The sequence below is a fragment of the Cricetulus griseus genome (genome assembly GCF_003668045.3).
Source record: "Cricetulus griseus strain 17A/GY chromosome 1 unlocalized genomic scaffold, alternate assembly CriGri-PICRH-1.0 chr1_0, whole genome shotgun sequence".
Classification (NCBI taxonomy): Eukaryota; Metazoa; Chordata; class Mammalia; order Rodentia; family Cricetidae; genus Cricetulus; species Cricetulus griseus.
This window is the reverse complement of record NW_023276806.1, coordinates 172,398,996-172,417,133: the sequence shown is the minus strand read 5'-3', so window position 1 is coordinate 172,417,133 and position 18,138 is coordinate 172,398,996. Positions and strand designations below refer to the sequence as shown.

The following is an 18,138-nucleotide window of genomic DNA, read 5'->3' as shown; positions in this document are numbered from 1 at the left end:
AGAGCGAGGCCAGTCATCCCTTGTGGGGTTAGGAAGTTAAATCACTGGCAGATCTAGAAACCTTGGTTCTTGATCCTTGGCCTTCTGCTTACATGGCATCTGCCAAGAGGGCGGGAGGTTTTAATGACATCCTGGCTCTTTATGTATTAGAGTGGCTGGCTGGTTGGAATAACTGTGGAAACTTTGATTGGAATACTACTTGGTGAGAATACAGAGACATAAGTTAAACTTTTGTTTCAATCATTCCTTTGTGGGTAGGTCTTTTATCATTTTTTCCTTTCTTTTTGGCGTGTGTGTGTGTGTGTGTGTGTGTGTGTGTGTGTGTGTGTGTGTGTGTGTGTGTTGGGCATCCTACTTGATTGATCAATTGTCATTTTATTTGTTGAGTTCATCTCTAGCTGAACCTGAAATTGAGTTCTGCTAGTCTAGCTAGTCAGACTGATCCAGGTATTCTCAGCCTTGCCTTGCAAGCACTGGAATTACAGTCATCTGCCATAGTTAACCAGCTTTTCTGTGAGTTTGGGTAACTCAAACTTGTATCCACTGAGCTGCCTCTGTCATGATTTTTTTTTTTTTTGGTTTTTCGAGACAGGGTTACTCTCTGTAGCCTTGGATACCTTGGAACTTGCTCCATAGACCAATCTGGCCTTTAATTCACAGAGATAATCCTGCCAATGCCTCCCGAGAGCTGGGATAAAAGGCATATACCATCACTGCCTGACCATAAAATTATTTTTTTAAGGTTGATAATTATATATATTACAGAATTGGGTAACTTGAAATAAGGGATTAAACACAATAAATAATCAAGGCATAAAAATTTACCAAGATTTGATTTTTAAGTAATTATAGAATATAGAAACACTTATAAATAAAAAGGTGAAACAAATTTAACATGAACACAGTTCTTTTATTTTTGAATGAATCAAAAAGTTTTTGAAACTGCCCTTTGCCAACAGTGGTGACCCAGCTAGAAGATACATGTGGCTCATACTTTATTTCTGAACAACTGTGGCATTAAGAAATAATATAGAATTCAAAGCACTTTACAGGAACGATTTATACTGAATAAAACAGACAAAATGGCTAAAGGCATCAAGATATATTTAATTCCATGAAAATTTTCCATGGGTTTCTATTATTTATTACAAAGAATATAATTTAGCACCTGAAATATATCAAATTCTACTCCTGCCATGCCAGCTTTTATTACAGTCTGTGAGGGAGAAGGAGAGGGAGAAAAAGAGGGAGAAAGTGTCTATGGTCAGATGTGTGTATGTGGAAAATGAGTGTTTTGCTGGAACTACCACATTCTTCTGAAAAAAAGAAAACGTTTACTCTGATCTCAATTGTTCAAACAATACACATTGCTAACAATGGTAGACAATATTAAACACACCTTCGAAGTAGCATATTGAATACATCCTTTTTCACATCAACAAAGATTAATGACATTTCATTATATAGATTGATTACTGAATTTTGAAGCTGTCCACCCTTGTCAGAAATAAGTTAGGCAATAGCCAAGTTCATTTAGGATGATAATATTTTCTTCATGATTTCAACATGTTGTTTTTACTTTAATTTGTTGTTCATATTAACTATGGAGAGTCTCTAGAACATTTCTATAAGACTTGTGTATCTCTGTGGGATAAAGAGACTGTAGCCTTATACTTTTACATGTACAAAGAAAGTATCAACAGCTGAGGCATTTAAAATTTGTTATTGTGTATAAAGTGTAGGTCAAATTAGTGAGTGATTGACTCTGTTACATGCTACTTCATTTTATGTACAAAGTTCTCCTATTTGCAAATGATTAAAATAGGGAGTTGTCCCCAGAAAAATTGTAAAGCATGTAACATTCATTATCTGTCTATGGTGCCAGGGAAACCCTGAAGACAGAAGCTCATCTACTCTTTTCCCAGGATAAAGGGACTTCCTGGAAGGGAGGCAGTGTGAGCTCTCCAAACATGACTGTGGGTGAAGACACAGTGCTCTCACCTCTGATGGTTGATACCTTATTTTGACATCTTCCTTCCTTCTCTCCTTTTTTTTTTAAAAGGGATTTTCACAAAGGAGCTCATGTGTGTTCTACTAGGGCAGAGTGTCTCTGAAACATCTGTGGATACCATTTTGTCAATGCTGAAGGATGGAATAGAAGTGGCTGGAGGAAAGGACTTTATTTATATCTTCATAAATTGTACCCTATTGTACATGCCAGAAAAAATTATTTGTGCTTAATACTTAATTTTGCTGTGTGAAAAACTTAAAACACATTGGTTATCAGATTAAATGAATTTATTAATTAAATGAATTAAATTAAATTATAATTTTATATGTAACTTATTATAACAATGTTTCAAATATTTTAATAGTATTTGTAAATAAGTGTCATGTAAAATTATCTCTAGCAGTTTCCACTATAGTTAACAGTAGTGGCCACATTCCTTTCCTAAACGTCAAAGTAGTTTTCCTTAGATGCACATTTCAAAATATAAAAACACATTTCTTTAAAGTATCAAAATCAGTGGTACACACAGATTAAAACATATTGTTTATCAATTGTTCATGACAATAGAAGAATATATAGAATCTTATACAATTTGGGCCTCTGCAAAATTGTAAAATTAAATTGTGATTCACCCCAGGAAGGAAACACTACACTACCCATCTTTGTCAATGTGCTCTGACATACCTGGGCTCATGATAGCTGAGATATGAATAGTGCTCCAGGAGTTTCCACGTTATTCCATTGTCATAAGAATAATGCAGTAAAACGCCCTCCCCAGGCTGGTCAGGGGCCCTGCATGAGCTCAGAACAGACCTGCTCCCCAGCCGCAGTGTGAACTGGAGAAACCTAGACATAAGCCATTCATAATTGGTCAACGCATTCACATTCTTATTGATAAACTTCAAAACACTTTTAAATAAACTTCTCAAAAGCTGTAGGTTTACAGTCACTATTTCATAAAATGCAAGTGAATTAATAAGTGTAGAAGACGTGCATGTAGTTTATATAGAGACATATCCATAAAATAAAACTACTTTCATGCCTATTTACATACTTGTGTATACACACTTAAAATGCCTATCACCCTTGTTCCTGCATTATTTATCAGGCAGGCACTGGGGGAAGGGATGATGCCGAGTAAATCTAATCAGTCCCTGCAAGCTGTCAAATAAATAAACTACATGAATAATTAACCAGCCTTTGGCTTAAGAACACAGTTTTGATGCGAACATCTCATATTTAAAAAAAAAAAAAAAACTGTCAGTCATTAGTAGCTCAAAGTCATTGGTGAGTCTTCTAGTTTATTAAAAACTAGAGCAAATTAATTCTAAATACACTAAGCATCCTTCCAGCCTATTTAAAGATTAGAAGATATATTCATTAGGTAGAAGGAAAAAGAGTACAACTGAAAACTGATCTAAACTCACCCACAGACTTTCTGTATATGTTCTAGTACGCCACCGGCACTCACCTGGACTGGGAGCTGTCCAGAAAGGAGGTGATTAGCTGTCTCCTCCCATCTTTGTTGAAAACCAGGGCCTTACCGCTGGCTAGGACACCACAACCAAAGCTGACTTCAGCACCACGGATAGAGTAAAAGTTATGGTAAGAGGAAAGCCTGGAGCTGCCAAAGCTTTCTGAAATAAACATTGGAAACGTCTGGGATGCCATCTCACAAGCTGGGCCAGAAAATCCCGGGTCACACCTGAAAGAAATGAACTGGAAGTGAGTCTCAAGCTGTGAGCCCTTCAGAGCCTGCTGAGCTGGGCAGTCCATCCTTTGTACACACCCAAGCTTATTCTGCTGTGCCTGAAGGGCCAGAGACCGGGGAATTGAGTGAAAGGAAAATGAGCCTCTATGGTCTTTGGAGAATACTGAATCTGAAATTTTGATAATGGCCAATTGACTGTACATATTCAGGAGAATTTAATCTCTAAAGGGCCCTACTGTAAAAAGCTTCGATTAAAACAGTTCAGCATTTACCTTTGACCACCGTTAGCACTTAGCTAAAATGAGCTAAAATCTGCACACATTGACAACTTGCAATCCTTGTAAGTACATATGATTTTATTCATAATGTTCATAAACTTTATAAAACAACATAAAACACGTCTAACAAGGTATCTAGGATAAGTTTACTCTGAGAATAAATGAATTATTTTACATATTTGAGGCTTTGAAAACAAGTATTTCTTTAAGCATTTCACACCTAAGCATTATAAAGGGAAACCACACACCTCTGACCTAGATGCAATTCCTCAGCAGAACTGTTGCTTGTCAGTGGCCCCCAATTTAGTAATGTTTCAAGAAAAAGCAACTTTCTCTCCAGTGCCTGACTGCTCAATGAGACTGCTGTTTATGTCAGTTGGCCTGCTGGGGGCACAGAGGTCCTGGTACTCACAGAGAAGCATTAAGGGAAACCAGGAATGCCAAGCACACAGAGTCCTCTTCTCAATGGAGGAGATAAAATACCTGTTTTCCTGCCTAGAAGGCTGGGGGTAGATTTTATTAATGACCTGATGACCTTTCTTTTATCTGTGGAGGCAGACCTCACCCACCTTCTGCTATAGAGACAGACCCCACCCACCTTATGCTATAGAGACAGACCCCACCCGAAATCCCCAGAATGATTATCCCAGACTCTCCCTTCCTAGACCACTACCCATCCTTAGGGAGATTTCGCAGGCACTTTATGGCCTGCTGACCTCTATGCTATTGGTCAGAGACTATACTAGATTCTAGGCCCTTTAGCTATAGAACCCACCCTCATGGTCATGCATACTTTGTAAAAGAGTTTCTCAGTAGTCACACCTTAAACTTTACTGTGCACTTAGAATTGGACTGTCTGTTGCCTGGAAACCTTTTCCCAAATTGCACTGTGCTTAAATATGCTGACAATTAACTGCCTGGCATTAGACTCCTAGGAGTCTGATCCAGGTTGATCTATCTGCACCAGGTTTTCATTCTCATCTCTTCATGGGATTGTTTCCCCATATGGCACCTGCAATGACCCCCCTCATCTGCTGAATCCCTTCTATCTTTTAGCAATGAGTAAATCTCATCATAGTTGAATAACTACTTGAATGTAAGAAACTTTTTACAGTTTAGATAGTTTTTACAGTACAGTTTCAAATTATAAAATGAAACCAGCATCTTTGGTACAGGAACATTTTTTACTGAAGCCTTTAAACTTCCTGGAGTCTGAACAACCTTTTCACACAGTAGTGTACCAAATGAGCGGATGACATGGCTCAACTCAGAGCATGGCCTCTGGTAGTGTTTCTGAAACCAAGGCCTGCAATGGCCTTCTACAGGGTCTATGTATGGAATATGAGATCAAGTGGAAATAAAAAGTCAAATTTGATGTATATTACATTTTTATCGGGTTAACAAAGAAGTTAGTTCCTAAAATGAAGAGAACTAATACAGCCTGAGGTTCCATGGTTTTCTTGGCAACGAAAACAGCTTTAGGGCACCTAGTCAAAATACTATTATACTACTCATTACATTCTGCACGAACATGATACTGTACAATTAAATATATCCAATTATTTGCTATATTATTTAAATACATGCTCTCCATGTATAGTATTATATCTTGTGGGGTGTGGAGGAAGTCTTGAATAAATGTGTAAGGAGAAGATGAAGTCTTGAGTGAATATGTTTTATTGTCAAGGACCCATATCTCAGAGCCATGAGAATTGCTCAAGCCTCCCTCTGCTCCATTTTGAATGTTAACAGAGTGGACAGAAAGCATCCCAGACAGCTTACCCCTTCTGGATGCTCACAACTTGAAACTGTGCTGCAAAACAGACCACCCATAGAGACTAGCTAACCACTCCTTCTTGTGCTGTGTCATGAACACAGAGGCTCAGGGTTGTCGTGGTTAGTGCTACTCCATCAGAGAGAGCCTACCCAAGTCCAACTCTTCCCTACCCCGTATATGTGCTCATCCTTTCTTCAGTCTCTTATGGCCCAGCTGTGTCAGTCGGGTTTCCAGGATCAAGATTGCTAGATGTAGCAACATTTTATGTTTTATTTCAAAGTTTTTTTTTTAGAAGAAATGTTATCTCATTAAAAAAAAAAACAGCTTTAGGGAAAAATGAAGGACAGAAAATGACTCTCTGCTGATCATACTAAGGAGCCTTGGTCCCACACATGTTATTTCATGGATATAGGCTGCTGATCATGCTAAGGCACCTTGACTTCCACAGGTTATTTCATGGATACAGTCATCCCATGAGACACCAAGCAGTTTCCAAACAGGTAAGAAAACATCAGCTAACTTGGACACACTGTGAGTGTAAGTGTGCTTTACCATGGCAAGCAACTGGAGTTTGTTTCCCAATAAGCCTAGCAGAGTACATTTCAGGGTAAATATGCTTCTGTCAATCTCAAGTATGTTCTCTTAGAACTAGATTGGAAGAAAGAGGTGGCCATTTAGACACAGAGCACATTGAAGTTTCTTCTCATGAAATGGTCTGAAAGTCTACTTTTAATAAAGATTATCTAATTGGGGTAGAATCCTAATAGAGACTCCACTTGTGTTTAAAGACAAGATAATAGATTCCTTGCAGCCTGTGCCTTCCAGCAATCACATTGGTGACTTAAGAATGACAGGAAAATATCCGACTCCTAACATGGCCTCAGGAAAAACTCCCACTGTTGAGAGACATGGGTGACACCCTGAAGTGTCTGTCCTCACATTCCCTTCTCGTTAGGATCTGCAACAGGGTTAGGCTCAATAGGTAAGTGAACTTCAGTTTAGAAGTTCAGTCTCAAGGTGCACACAAGCCAGAAAGTGTTACGGGGAAGGAAGGGTTGGAGTCCTGGTAGAAAATAATGATAATGACGAGGGCAAAGTGGGGAAGTTCCAAGCTTAAGATTTACTTACAAAGAATAAGTGATATTGAACATAAATTTCTTTTCTGTGTAATTTTTGTTACAACTCAATAAACTATATATTCCCAGAAAAAGAGGTAGTAGTTAAATTTAGCCTACCCACAAAAGAACAAAGGTAATCACTATTATATAAAATATCGCCAGGATATGGAGAGTAGAAAATTTCCAATTGTCAAACTATTCACTAAAACTTCAGAAAGAGAAGGTGATGTTTGTTCCCGACAATTTTTGATGTTAAAAAAGTTCCTAAAAGCATAGACCTACAATTCAAATTTCTTTTGTGTTAATTTTATTTGAAATTCATTTTAAAAAGTAGATGGCCTTGTTATTGATAATAGACAGAGGCAGCAATTTGAGAAAGACATAAGTGGTGTTTCAAAGAGTTAATGAGCAACTTTGGGGCAGGAGTTTATCTTAAAAGTTAAGAGAGACAGTTCACTTGGTAAAGTGCCTGCTCCATGACCATGGGGAAGCCGAGCTTAGTCCCCAGTACCTGTGTAAAAACTGGGCATCATGGTGCTCATTTTAAATCCAAGTCTTGGGGAGACAGAACCAGGAGGACCCATGGGGCTTGTTGATCAGCATATGTAGCCTAACTGGGAAGTCCCAAACCCGAGAGAGAGAGAGAGAGAGAGAGAGAGAGAGAGAGAGAGAGAGAGAGAGAGAGAGAGAGAGAGAGAATTACAGAGACAAACACACACAGAAGCAGACAGATGCACACACAGAGGAGAGAGAGAGAGAGAGAGAGAGAGAGGAGAGAGAGAGAGAGAGAGAGAGAGAGAGAGAGAGAGATGAGGGAGAGATATGTGTTTTCAAAAACCAAAATGAATGGCTCCTAAGGAATGACAACCCAATATGTCCTTTGACTTCTACATGCACACATGTGCGCAACACACACACAATTGAAAACTCACACACATCTCAGTGTTCACATGACCCCCCCAATAAAACATGGATGCTCATATTTAGTTTTAAAGTATAAACAGAAACTTTTCAATTCCTCACATACATCATAAATATTTAATTGTACAGAGTGATCTCTTTGTTAATTAAATTCAATAAAATTAAGTTTTAAGAATTCACCTGACACACAAATCTCAGTGTTTACAATTGTTTCATAATTTCTATACAAGCAGGTTTAAAGCTCTTTTGTAAATTGTCTATTCATTAACTAGTTACCCAATTAATTACTTTTTGTTTGAAGTGTTGAAAACTTATCTCTATGACAAAGATGGTCTGTGGTTTCAGGAATTCACAAGAGATCCAGAATTAAATATTAATACAGGAATGACATAATAAATGTGACTATCTGGTCTCGGTATTAATATAACACAATTCATTGGTGGCAACTGGATATTACCTTATTAGTATATTATTTCAGACTTCATAGTCAGCACCATTGTTCTATAAAATGCACAGAAAATCTAACTATCCAGCTATAAGGGATTTTAATTTAGTACAAATTTATATGAGGATATTACAGCATTTATAATTTAGTCCATTATAAATTTATTAATTAATTTTACTTCCAAATTGTACTTAAGTTACAGTTAAATGCCATTTTGAGGATTGTGAAGACGGACCAATGGGTAAGCGTGCTGATTGTGCAAACATGGGGACCTGAGTCCAATTGCTGGAGCACATGCAGGGAGCCAGGTATGGCCGATGCATGACTACAAACTAGGTGATGGGGAAGGAAGACACAGAAGGGTCCTGAGGCTCGTTAGCTGCTAGCCTAGTCCTAGGTTCAGTGAGAGACCCTGTCTCAAAGGAATAAGACAGGGAGTAAGAGAATGAAGACATTCTATGTCCTCCTCTGGCTTTTGCATATCCTGCCTTGCTCAGACACGCACATACATACACTTCACACATACATCATACTCACATATAGACACACACACACAATGATTCCACATCAAGTATTCTGATTTGGACTTTTAAAAAATATCTGAAATAGTAAAAGAGAATATTAAATACATTTAAATGGCTCATGGTCTCAATATGCAATATATTGCATATATATTATATATATTATTACATATATTATATAATATATATTAGTTTCAAATGCTTACTTGCAACCATGTCGAGTGCATTGTCCTCTGCCAGAACAGAATTTGAGACACGATGGACCTATGTAAACTATAGGGAGAAAGAAGTCATGTAAAAAGTGACAACATAATTGAAAAAACCCGGAACATCACCAATATAATTTTAGAAAGCAATGCCCATGAAACGCGGCCTGTTGTGTGTATTTGAGGTCACATGCAGGGAGCTAGAAGTCAGTGTGAGCACTTTGTCATAAATATGCTGGATCTGTTTTAATTTCCATAAGTAATTCTTTCAAAATTTTACTGCTTGCACTCACAGGAACAGGGCTGTATGATTTATATTCCTTACTGCGATGTTTTCTGCCCCAACAATTACAGACAGATTACTAATGCTTGTGTTTCAGATGTCCTGGAATGCACATATTCTTTGGGGAGAAATAAAGAATCTTTCTGATACATCACAAAGTGGAGAGGTCACAATTATAATTCCTTTTCTTACCTGAGAGGAAACTTACAATACTATGGATGAGCACTACATATATGTCTAAATATTACTTCTTCCTCCCTGGAAATATGGAACAATATTAAGAATTTGTCATTGAGTGTAAAGACTTCTGCATAATGTATAGTTTTCCCACTACATGCTGGAATGGCATGATGGTATAAACTTAAATTATAATTTTCAGCATGCTGAAAAGCCTAAAAGGGTTGTATCTGAGGTAGTAAAACTCTAATATAAGTAAAAGATGTAAGAATTTTATAATGAGCCTAATTAATAATCAATAGTCTAACAGGGAAGAAAACCAGAGATGCAGTGGTTACCAAGAGTCTACAATACTCAATTTTGGGCATAAGAAAGTTACCCATGCATTATCACTTTCTTCTCTGTCCTGTAACCATATCAAAATACCCAACAATTTATTTTAAAATAAACTTTGCTGTGAGCTGAACTTCCCTGAGCACCTAATCCCTGTGCCCAATGAGTAGAGGCAGAAAAATCTAAGGAGTCATCACAATGCAAAATCTCATGGTGAAGGAAACTGCCTAGTTGGAAGTGATTAGATGGTACACTGCTTGGTTAAAAATGTTGGCTTCAGGCACCAGCTAATCGTGGGTTTACAGTCTGGCTCTGCCTAGAAAACTTTGGGTAAATGATTTATCCAGACTAAGCCTTCATGTCTTCCTACCCTGTGAACAGACAAGGGACTGGAGCCTCTCACACAAGACAGGCAAACCTGAAGGGATCCTTTCCCATTGCAACCACCATGAACCATGCGTATGTTCTGGGACTTAAGCTTTTCCTGTGAGACTCAAACGGCAGTCAGCAGTGTGCAGTCAACACTCCCTCACCCCAAACCATGCTGTCATTGCTTTCTTTAGAAAACTGGGACAACCTGTACATAGACATATATATATTTCAATATACTCTGAATTTCCTCATACTTGAACTTCACTTTATTACTAGTTTTTACACTTTTTTGTGATTCTTAAAAGTAATAAAAATTCTTTATAGAACTCTTAAACAGAATGACACTAGGAAAAATCTAATCATATCCTACTGCCCAGTGGGTACATACCCTGGAGCCCATTAACAGCTGTGGTAATTAAAATGCCATGCAGATATTCTACAAGTGGAAAAACTTTATTTTAACAAATTAAACCTTAGATAGTTTAGTTTATACACCAGGTTTAGTATCATGGACATACACACACACACACACACACACACACACACACACACACACACACACACACACATATATCACACACACACACACACACACACACACACACACACACACACACACACACATATATATATATATATATATATATATATATATATCTCACATAGATTTCATATTGGATATGGGTAAACTACCTTGTCTGAAGTTATCTTCAAAATCTAAGAACCTTATACAATTAGTTTCTCATAGTTTAAATAGATCTTTGTGAGATGTCTCACAAAGACATACATGGAGGCAAAAACAAATGCAAATAAAGTAAAGATAAATAAATTATTTTAAAGATTATTCAAAAAAGAGATTAGTACATGGAAAATCAGCATTAAATATGGTTTATAAAATAGGATAAACCAAGTCAGAGGGGATGCTGAATTGCTTAAGTACTGACATTTTGTCCTTTCCTCTATTCCTATGTGTCTCCTCTCCATGGCCCTTCTTCTTCCTTGAGTAAAAACTGTTACTCAAATTTGTATGTTTTACAAATCTATCTAGAAATTAAGATAAACAAACAGCATTGGTGTTTAATAACAATAAAAAAGTCATGTAACTTAATGGCTTAAAATATTGTCTCTTATTGTACACGTAAGTCTACACTGTAGCAGAGGGACACTGGCTTTGAAATTATGCAGAAATTATCAACAATCCAGTCAACACTTTTTATGGATATTCAAATATTCCTTTCATGCCATTTTTCGAAAACAGGCTAGGTTTCATGAGTATCTTAGTGATGATGTGTCCCTATCTCTGTAGTGTCTGCAACTAGAAGATAAGCAACCCAGATGTTATGAAAGTTACTAAGAACTGGTCTCATTTTAATATATGCAGTATGGTGCTTATGTTAATTTTGCATAAAATTCAAGAAAATGTTAGGCTATTCTTTGTCACAACTGTGAATTTGAATTTTAGGAATTATGTATGTAGAAACACTTCAGCATCTAATATTGCTGACGACACAGTCTATTTTTCTGATTGTGCACCCCTGGGCTTCTAACAGAATGCAAAGGAGAAAAGGAAGAAAGGATGGTTAATGAATCGCAAGACCATGACTTAGAAATGTGATGTGCGTGCTGACTAACAAAAATACAGAAAGAGCCTACATCAATGGTCTGTGATTGTGACAGGCATAAACACTAACCGTTATCAATTGCCCACATGTTCCCGAGGATTGCTCCGGTTTGTCTCCAGCGAATCCTGGTGTCTCGAGTGAGTGCTGCGTTAGGGAGGGGAATGGTGACTCGGTTCCACCTGCAGGAAATGTAGCATGACATCAGCCTCTCAACTATGTTCCCATATTCTGGGTTAACTTACCATGCTTGTGAAGTTCCTATTTTCGTGTGCTTGCAATGACACCTAAATTAATGAAGTATTTACCTGTGGAGTGTGGATCTTAATTTTATTCTATAAGCTGGTAAAGTTTTACAGAGTCATTTTGAATTTTTTACTAGTCCACAAAAGGTTGTGAAGTGAACCTCAATTTATGTGGGAGGTTAGGCTGACCACATAGTAGATGGCAGAGTGAGATCTGACCAGGTCTAACTTAAAAAGTTATCTTTCTTCTACTGTTGTTCTAAGTCTGTATTTGGCAATACAATTTCTTTTAAAAAGTAATAACCATAAACACAACTATCATACATAAATGACCTCATAAAGTGTTGTCATTCTAGGCTTTAGCCAAAATAAGTGTGCATTTATTTTCATAATACCACTCTTAGGAGAAGTCAGTTTACTTAACTATTATTTAAAATGTCTAGTCTCCAAGTTACTCACTGTTTTTTTAGCTCCACACATGGATTTGATCTTTTAATTGACCCTATGAGCATATTTACTTACCCACTGTAGTTTTCAGAGGAGTAGACAGTGCTGTGTGGGAGGTGGGGGCCCGCACAGATCTCAGGCAAGCACTCAGTGTGGAGTAGGGACCAGGAACGTCCATGGTTAGTAGAAAACTCCAAGCTGACGCTAATAATAGCAGAGCAATCACAACAAAAAGGGGGTTAAGACATCAAATGCTTCTTTTTATTTCTGGCTAAACACCTTAAATAAGGTGACGAGTGTGAGATACCCCTAAGATGTTTCCTAAATGACTGTGCCATCTCTCACTTGAGTCTGACCAGCCTTCAAAAGGCAAGTGGTTGGATGGCTGCCATAAAATCCGTGTTTGAAGGACAACACACAGTGACCTGGGTTTGTGTCCGTGAATTTGATAGATAGCAAGGCAATTACCGTGTCTCACACTGCCACTTCGTCCTGTGAATGTGAGACCAGAAAACCCTTATAGATGATCTGAGAAACACTAATGCATGTGAGCAGAGAAGTCACAGCCCTTGAAGCGCTAATTGACTTCCATACCTATTATTAGGGGGTCACTAGCCAATGAGAGGTCAATCTTGTCTTCAGTTACTCTTTCTCTCTCATCAGTCTGTTATAATGGATGCTGCGACGGCAGGTGTGAGCACCTCTGATAGCTTATATCAAGCTCTCAGAATGAAGCTATTCTCATAGAAAAATCTTCCCAGTCATATCCCTCCTATTTATTAGTCAAAGAACTTTTTAATGAGGGGGAGGAATTTGTATTTTGTTAATAGGTATTTTATTAACCCATGCAGAAATCTACTGACAAATTCTAATTCAACGGCCAAGTGCATGCATGCTAATTTCCCACTGGGCTAGGACACCCGTGGGTGTGCTTCCTACCTGTTTCCAGGCTGATGTGTCCCACATCCCAGATTGATAGAAAACTGTATCATGTGAGACATTGTAGAAGGCAGAACAGGCAGCACGTGGAAGAAGTCTACAGCCCAGACATTCCGATTGGGCCCTTGGTGGCTCTTTTGCCTGAGACAAAATTTGGTGGCAGGTGTCTGGATTTCAGGATTGATGACCACAGAAAGCAAAGACGGAACCTTCCAGAAAAAAGAAACTCAAATTATTTACATTTAGTCGATGTGAATTCTCTTAAATTATATTGGGCAATCATTGAATACATAACTGCCATTTATTGATGACCTTTGTGCTATGCTTGTTATTTCATGTGGAAGACTCTGTCTTCAAGGACAGCTCATTTCAATCACTTAAAATTCCTCCTGTGAGAACAGTGGGGCTTGTGTGTGACTGACCAAGTGTGTATCCATTTTATCCACCTCAGCACAGAACTAAGGCCACTGAATAATTGTTTGACTTTATAATTGGTGCTTTGAAAAGCAGTTTTATGTAATATTAATGTTTTTCTCAGCTAGGGATTTTGAAAATAAGACTCATAAATAGTAGATCAATATTTATATCTATGATTTGGTGTGAAGGATTCGCAAGACCAGAGCAGGCAAATCCTACCAACTAAGTGCTAGAAAAGTAGTCCACAATGATATTGCGGGAGCAATCAATTGGGTTACAATTGAATATTGAACTTTCTGGATATTTTTCTGATTGCTCCCTATGTTGACTCTTTTTAATTCTTTATTTTGTGTTTATGTGTTTATATAGGTGAGTATGCAAATTCATACATGAGGCCAGGGTTCAAGTCAGGTGTCTTCCTAAACAATTGCTCTCCACCTTTTCCACCTTAGAGACAGCATCACTCACTGAACCTGGAGCTTGTTAATTCAGTTAGACTGGCTGGTCAGGCTCCAGAGATCCCGGTTCCACCTCCCCGGCATTGAGACTGCCGGGGTGCACCACCATGCCCAACTTGTAACTTGGGTTCTGGGGTCCAAACTTAGGCTCTACTGCTTACAGAGCAAGAACTTTACTGACAAAGGCTTCTCACAGCCCCCAAGTTCTGTACCACACCCAAAGTGTTATCACTGTCCAGAGAAAATGATTAATGAATGTGCTGCGAGATTAGAACATATTGATATAATGAAAAATTCTCACACCCACGGACAAGCATCTCACCTGATTTTCAAGATGTTTGTAAATAACCAGAAACAGTTTGTAAATAACCCGTCCTATATCCAGAGAGTAAAGGGAAAAGAGCAATGCTGTAGCTCTCATTAGCAAAGAAAAATGTTAGGGTTACAGTGTTCTGAACTCCTGTGATGCCTTCTGTCTAGAAAATTTCCAATGCGGGACTCTACTCATTATGTCTAAAAGCAAGGCTGTGAAGCTGCATAATTAGAGTCACTATTACTGCTTTCTCAGGGACAGGGATAACTGTCAGTCAGAGGTTTGGGTTTTGAGTTATTGTTTCTGTAATTTCTTCTTCCTGACAAAATCTGAGTTTTCATTTGTATCAGGAATAAAAATGAATGTTAAAATTCCCAAGCCACTTAAAAAATAATCTAACGATTTCCTGGGGAGGCAAACAAAAAGATGACTCCTCTGTGCTCAGCATGTTCCTTGTGGATGTGGCTCTGGTCTGAGAGTTCTGAGGAAGTCATCTGGCATAAGGATTGGCACCCATACCTTATAGGAGGAATAGGAAAGGGTATCTAGTGTGAAGTGCTCTTTTCTTCCTTCAATCTTTGCATACAAGATGACATCGTTCTCATGAGAATCTCCTGGATCACAGACTCCTCCTGTATTAAACAAAATTTCATGGTGTTAGAACCAACTTGCCGCTGAAACATCAAACAGTGTTACAAATCAGAGCAAGAAACAATTACAGCATTATATTTCACTCAAGGATACTTTTACATAAAGATAAGGGGACCCAAGGAATTAATTGAAGATAGCTCAGAAGAGCCATGTTCCAGATCAAAGCCTTGGCATGTAAAGGCCAATATTACTCTTTTGTTTAATGGGATTGCTCAAATAACAGTGTGTGTCGATCAGTGACTACATGGCCATGATTCAACCCAGTTAAAAAGATGTGTGTGTGTGTGTGTGTGTGTGTGTGTGTGTGTGTGTGTGTGTGTGTGTGTGTGTGTGTGAGCACATGTACATATGTGCCTTTTTGGTGTGTGGGTATGTGTGTGTAGGTGTTGTTGTTCTTGTGTGTACAAGCCAGAGGGCAATCTTATGTGTCACCTTTTGCTGGGATAGGGTCTTTCATTGGCTTGCACCTCACCACATAGACTAAGGCAGCTGACTTGCAAGTCTCAAGGATCTGTCCATCTCTACCTCAACAGTGCTGGGATTACAGAATCGTCATGTCTGGGATCGAAATGTTTATCATGTTTAGCACGGCCTTTAAACGGCTGTTTTCCATATGCTCGTGTTTGGGTCTTCTATTTTGTTCCACTTGTCCACAAGTCTGTTGTGTGCCATTATCATACTGTTTTATTAGTATGGCCCTATAATATATCTTGAAATTTGGAATGGTAATCCTCCTAGCATTGTTCTTTTTGTTTAGGATTGTACTGGCTATGAGAGGGTTTGTAAAAATTTTTTGGTTCCAAATATTTTTTTCTGTTTTTGTGAAGAATGCTCTGAGCATTTTGATTGAGATTGCATTGACGCTGTAATGGGCCTTTGGTAGAATGATAGTTTTTTTTAATATTAATTCTACCAATCTTTGATCACAAAAGTCTTTCCATTTCTAATGTCTTCCTTAACCTATTCTTCACAGATTTGAAGTTGCAGTGCAGAGGTAGCATTTATTCTAAGACTTTTACTGTCTTTGAGGCCACTGTAAGTGTGAGTGTGTCCATGATCTTTGTCAGTGTGTTTGTTGGTGGTGGACAGAAAGGCGACTGACTTTGTAAGTTGATTTTGTTCCCTGTCTCTTTGCTGAAATTGTTGATTGCCTATAGTTTTCTGGTAGAAATTTGGGGGTATTTATGTATAATATCAGATCATCTGTAAATAGAAATAATTTGACCTCTTCTTTTCCAATTTGTATCCCTTTAGTTTCCTCCTCTTGACCTTTAGCTCCAGTTGGCACTTTGAGTACCATCTTGAAACACATTGGGGATATTGGACAGCACTGTCCTATTCCTGATTTTAATAGTGACACTTCAAGTTTTCCTCCATTTAGGATGACGTTGGATGTGGGTGTGCCACACATAGCCTTTATTATTATGTCGTGATATGTTTTCTCTAGTCCTACTCTCTAGGACTTTTACCATGCTGGATTTTGTCAAGAGCCTTTTCTTTGTTTTTGAGATGATCAAGTGATTTTTGTCTTTAAGACCATTCATATGAAAATAAGTTTGGTGACTCCCTGTATCAAATATTTCTGAAATGGTGTTATGAAGATGCTTCAAGTAACACTGATGGTATTTTAGCAGATGTGTTTGTATTTTAAGTATGTATACTTTACTTTTTACATTTATATTTGGTGCTTCGTTTGACTAGTGAAGGTATATAGTATCATTTGCTCTCTGCCACGCTACCTTATGACCACACAAGGGGATATACCATTAGAATGGAAAGGGAGGTGAGAGGCTGCTGCTGAACAGCCTGAGTACATGTTCTGTCTTTTCTTCTCTATTACACACTATCAATAATCCGAGGTCTTTCTGGCTTCTATCAACTGTCCGCCTCATCTTATTTTAAAGACAGACATGGCTTACTAGAAGCCCCACACACTGCCATTCATAACAGCTCCAGCCACATAAGAGTAAAGACATGCAGAAGTGTTTTTGAAGTTCATCACACTAACCTTTTCTCTTATTGCTATACTTCTAAGAATTCCTTCTGTTCCAAAATCAACCAGCACGGATGTTAATTCTATTTATAGGTAACTGCTATTGCTGATACTCCATGGTGCCAGTAAGGTAATTTGGTAATTCTCAAACTCTAGAATAAGATTACCTTTTGGGAATTTATTGAAATCAACAAATAATGTTTGAGACACCACCTTTAAATAAGCAATCAAGGTGTCAGTGTTTACAAATGTCTGCTTGATTCAATTTGGATAATGGGGTCTGCCCTCTGGAAGAAACTGTCTAACATGTAAAGCCAAGAAAGCTAGATGGGATCTAATTAGTACAAAAAAATTCATAGCTAAAGGACTATTAGCCAAAAAAAGCTATAGAGAAAGACTTAGACAATATACAGGAATAGAAGGGTACATGACCAATGCATGTCTTGGGGATTCACTCAGCAAAATGTCTGAAGGAGGGAACACCAGTGTCCACAGTTCTAGAACTGTTGCTATGAAATGACAACATGAAAATATTGATCTGATGCTGTGAACATTGACTATGCCTTCAAGCTCAGCAATTACATTTTCATAGCCCATCAATGAGAATTATGACTGGCCCATAAGCCTTATCTAAGTCCCCAAGATCCCTTTTTAGGCCTGTAAGGAAACTGGTTATATGAATCTACAAATATCAACCGTTGATTGTAGTCACTCTATTAAGGCCGCATGCAAAGCCCATCCTGATGAGTAAGCTATATTATTTATTAAACATCGTTCTCCCATCTTCCTAAGTGCAACTTCTTTCAAAATCCTGAACAAACACCTTAACAGACAAATGTTTGGCTTTATAATTATGCAGTGCAAACCCTAAGTCTCCTAAGTTTATTCTGTAAGCCATTTGAC

At 38.0% G+C, this 18,138-nt stretch overlaps 1 protein-coding gene across 2 annotated transcripts in view; it reads right to left on the bottom strand.

The window, feature by feature from the left end:
- Window positions 1–18,138, bottom strand: part of Reln (reelin) — a 446,863-nt gene that overhangs the window by 148,972 nt on the left and 279,753 nt on the right. For both annotated transcript variants that reach the window (XM_027393422.2, XM_027393423.2), the window contains exons 13-19: window positions 15,111–15,223; window positions 13,404–13,612; window positions 12,540–12,668; window positions 11,845–11,954; window positions 8,989–9,055; window positions 3,483–3,716; window positions 2,696–2,857 (exon numbers count right to left, since the gene is read on the bottom strand). In XM_027393422.2, coding sequence (XP_027249223.1) covers window positions 2,696–2,857; window positions 3,483–3,716; window positions 8,989–9,055; window positions 11,845–11,954; window positions 12,540–12,668; window positions 13,404–13,612; window positions 15,111–15,223 — 1,024 coding nt within the window. The remainder of the gene's footprint in view (window positions 1–2,695; window positions 2,858–3,482; window positions 3,717–8,988; window positions 9,056–11,844; window positions 11,955–12,539; window positions 12,669–13,403; window positions 13,613–15,110; window positions 15,224–18,138) is intronic.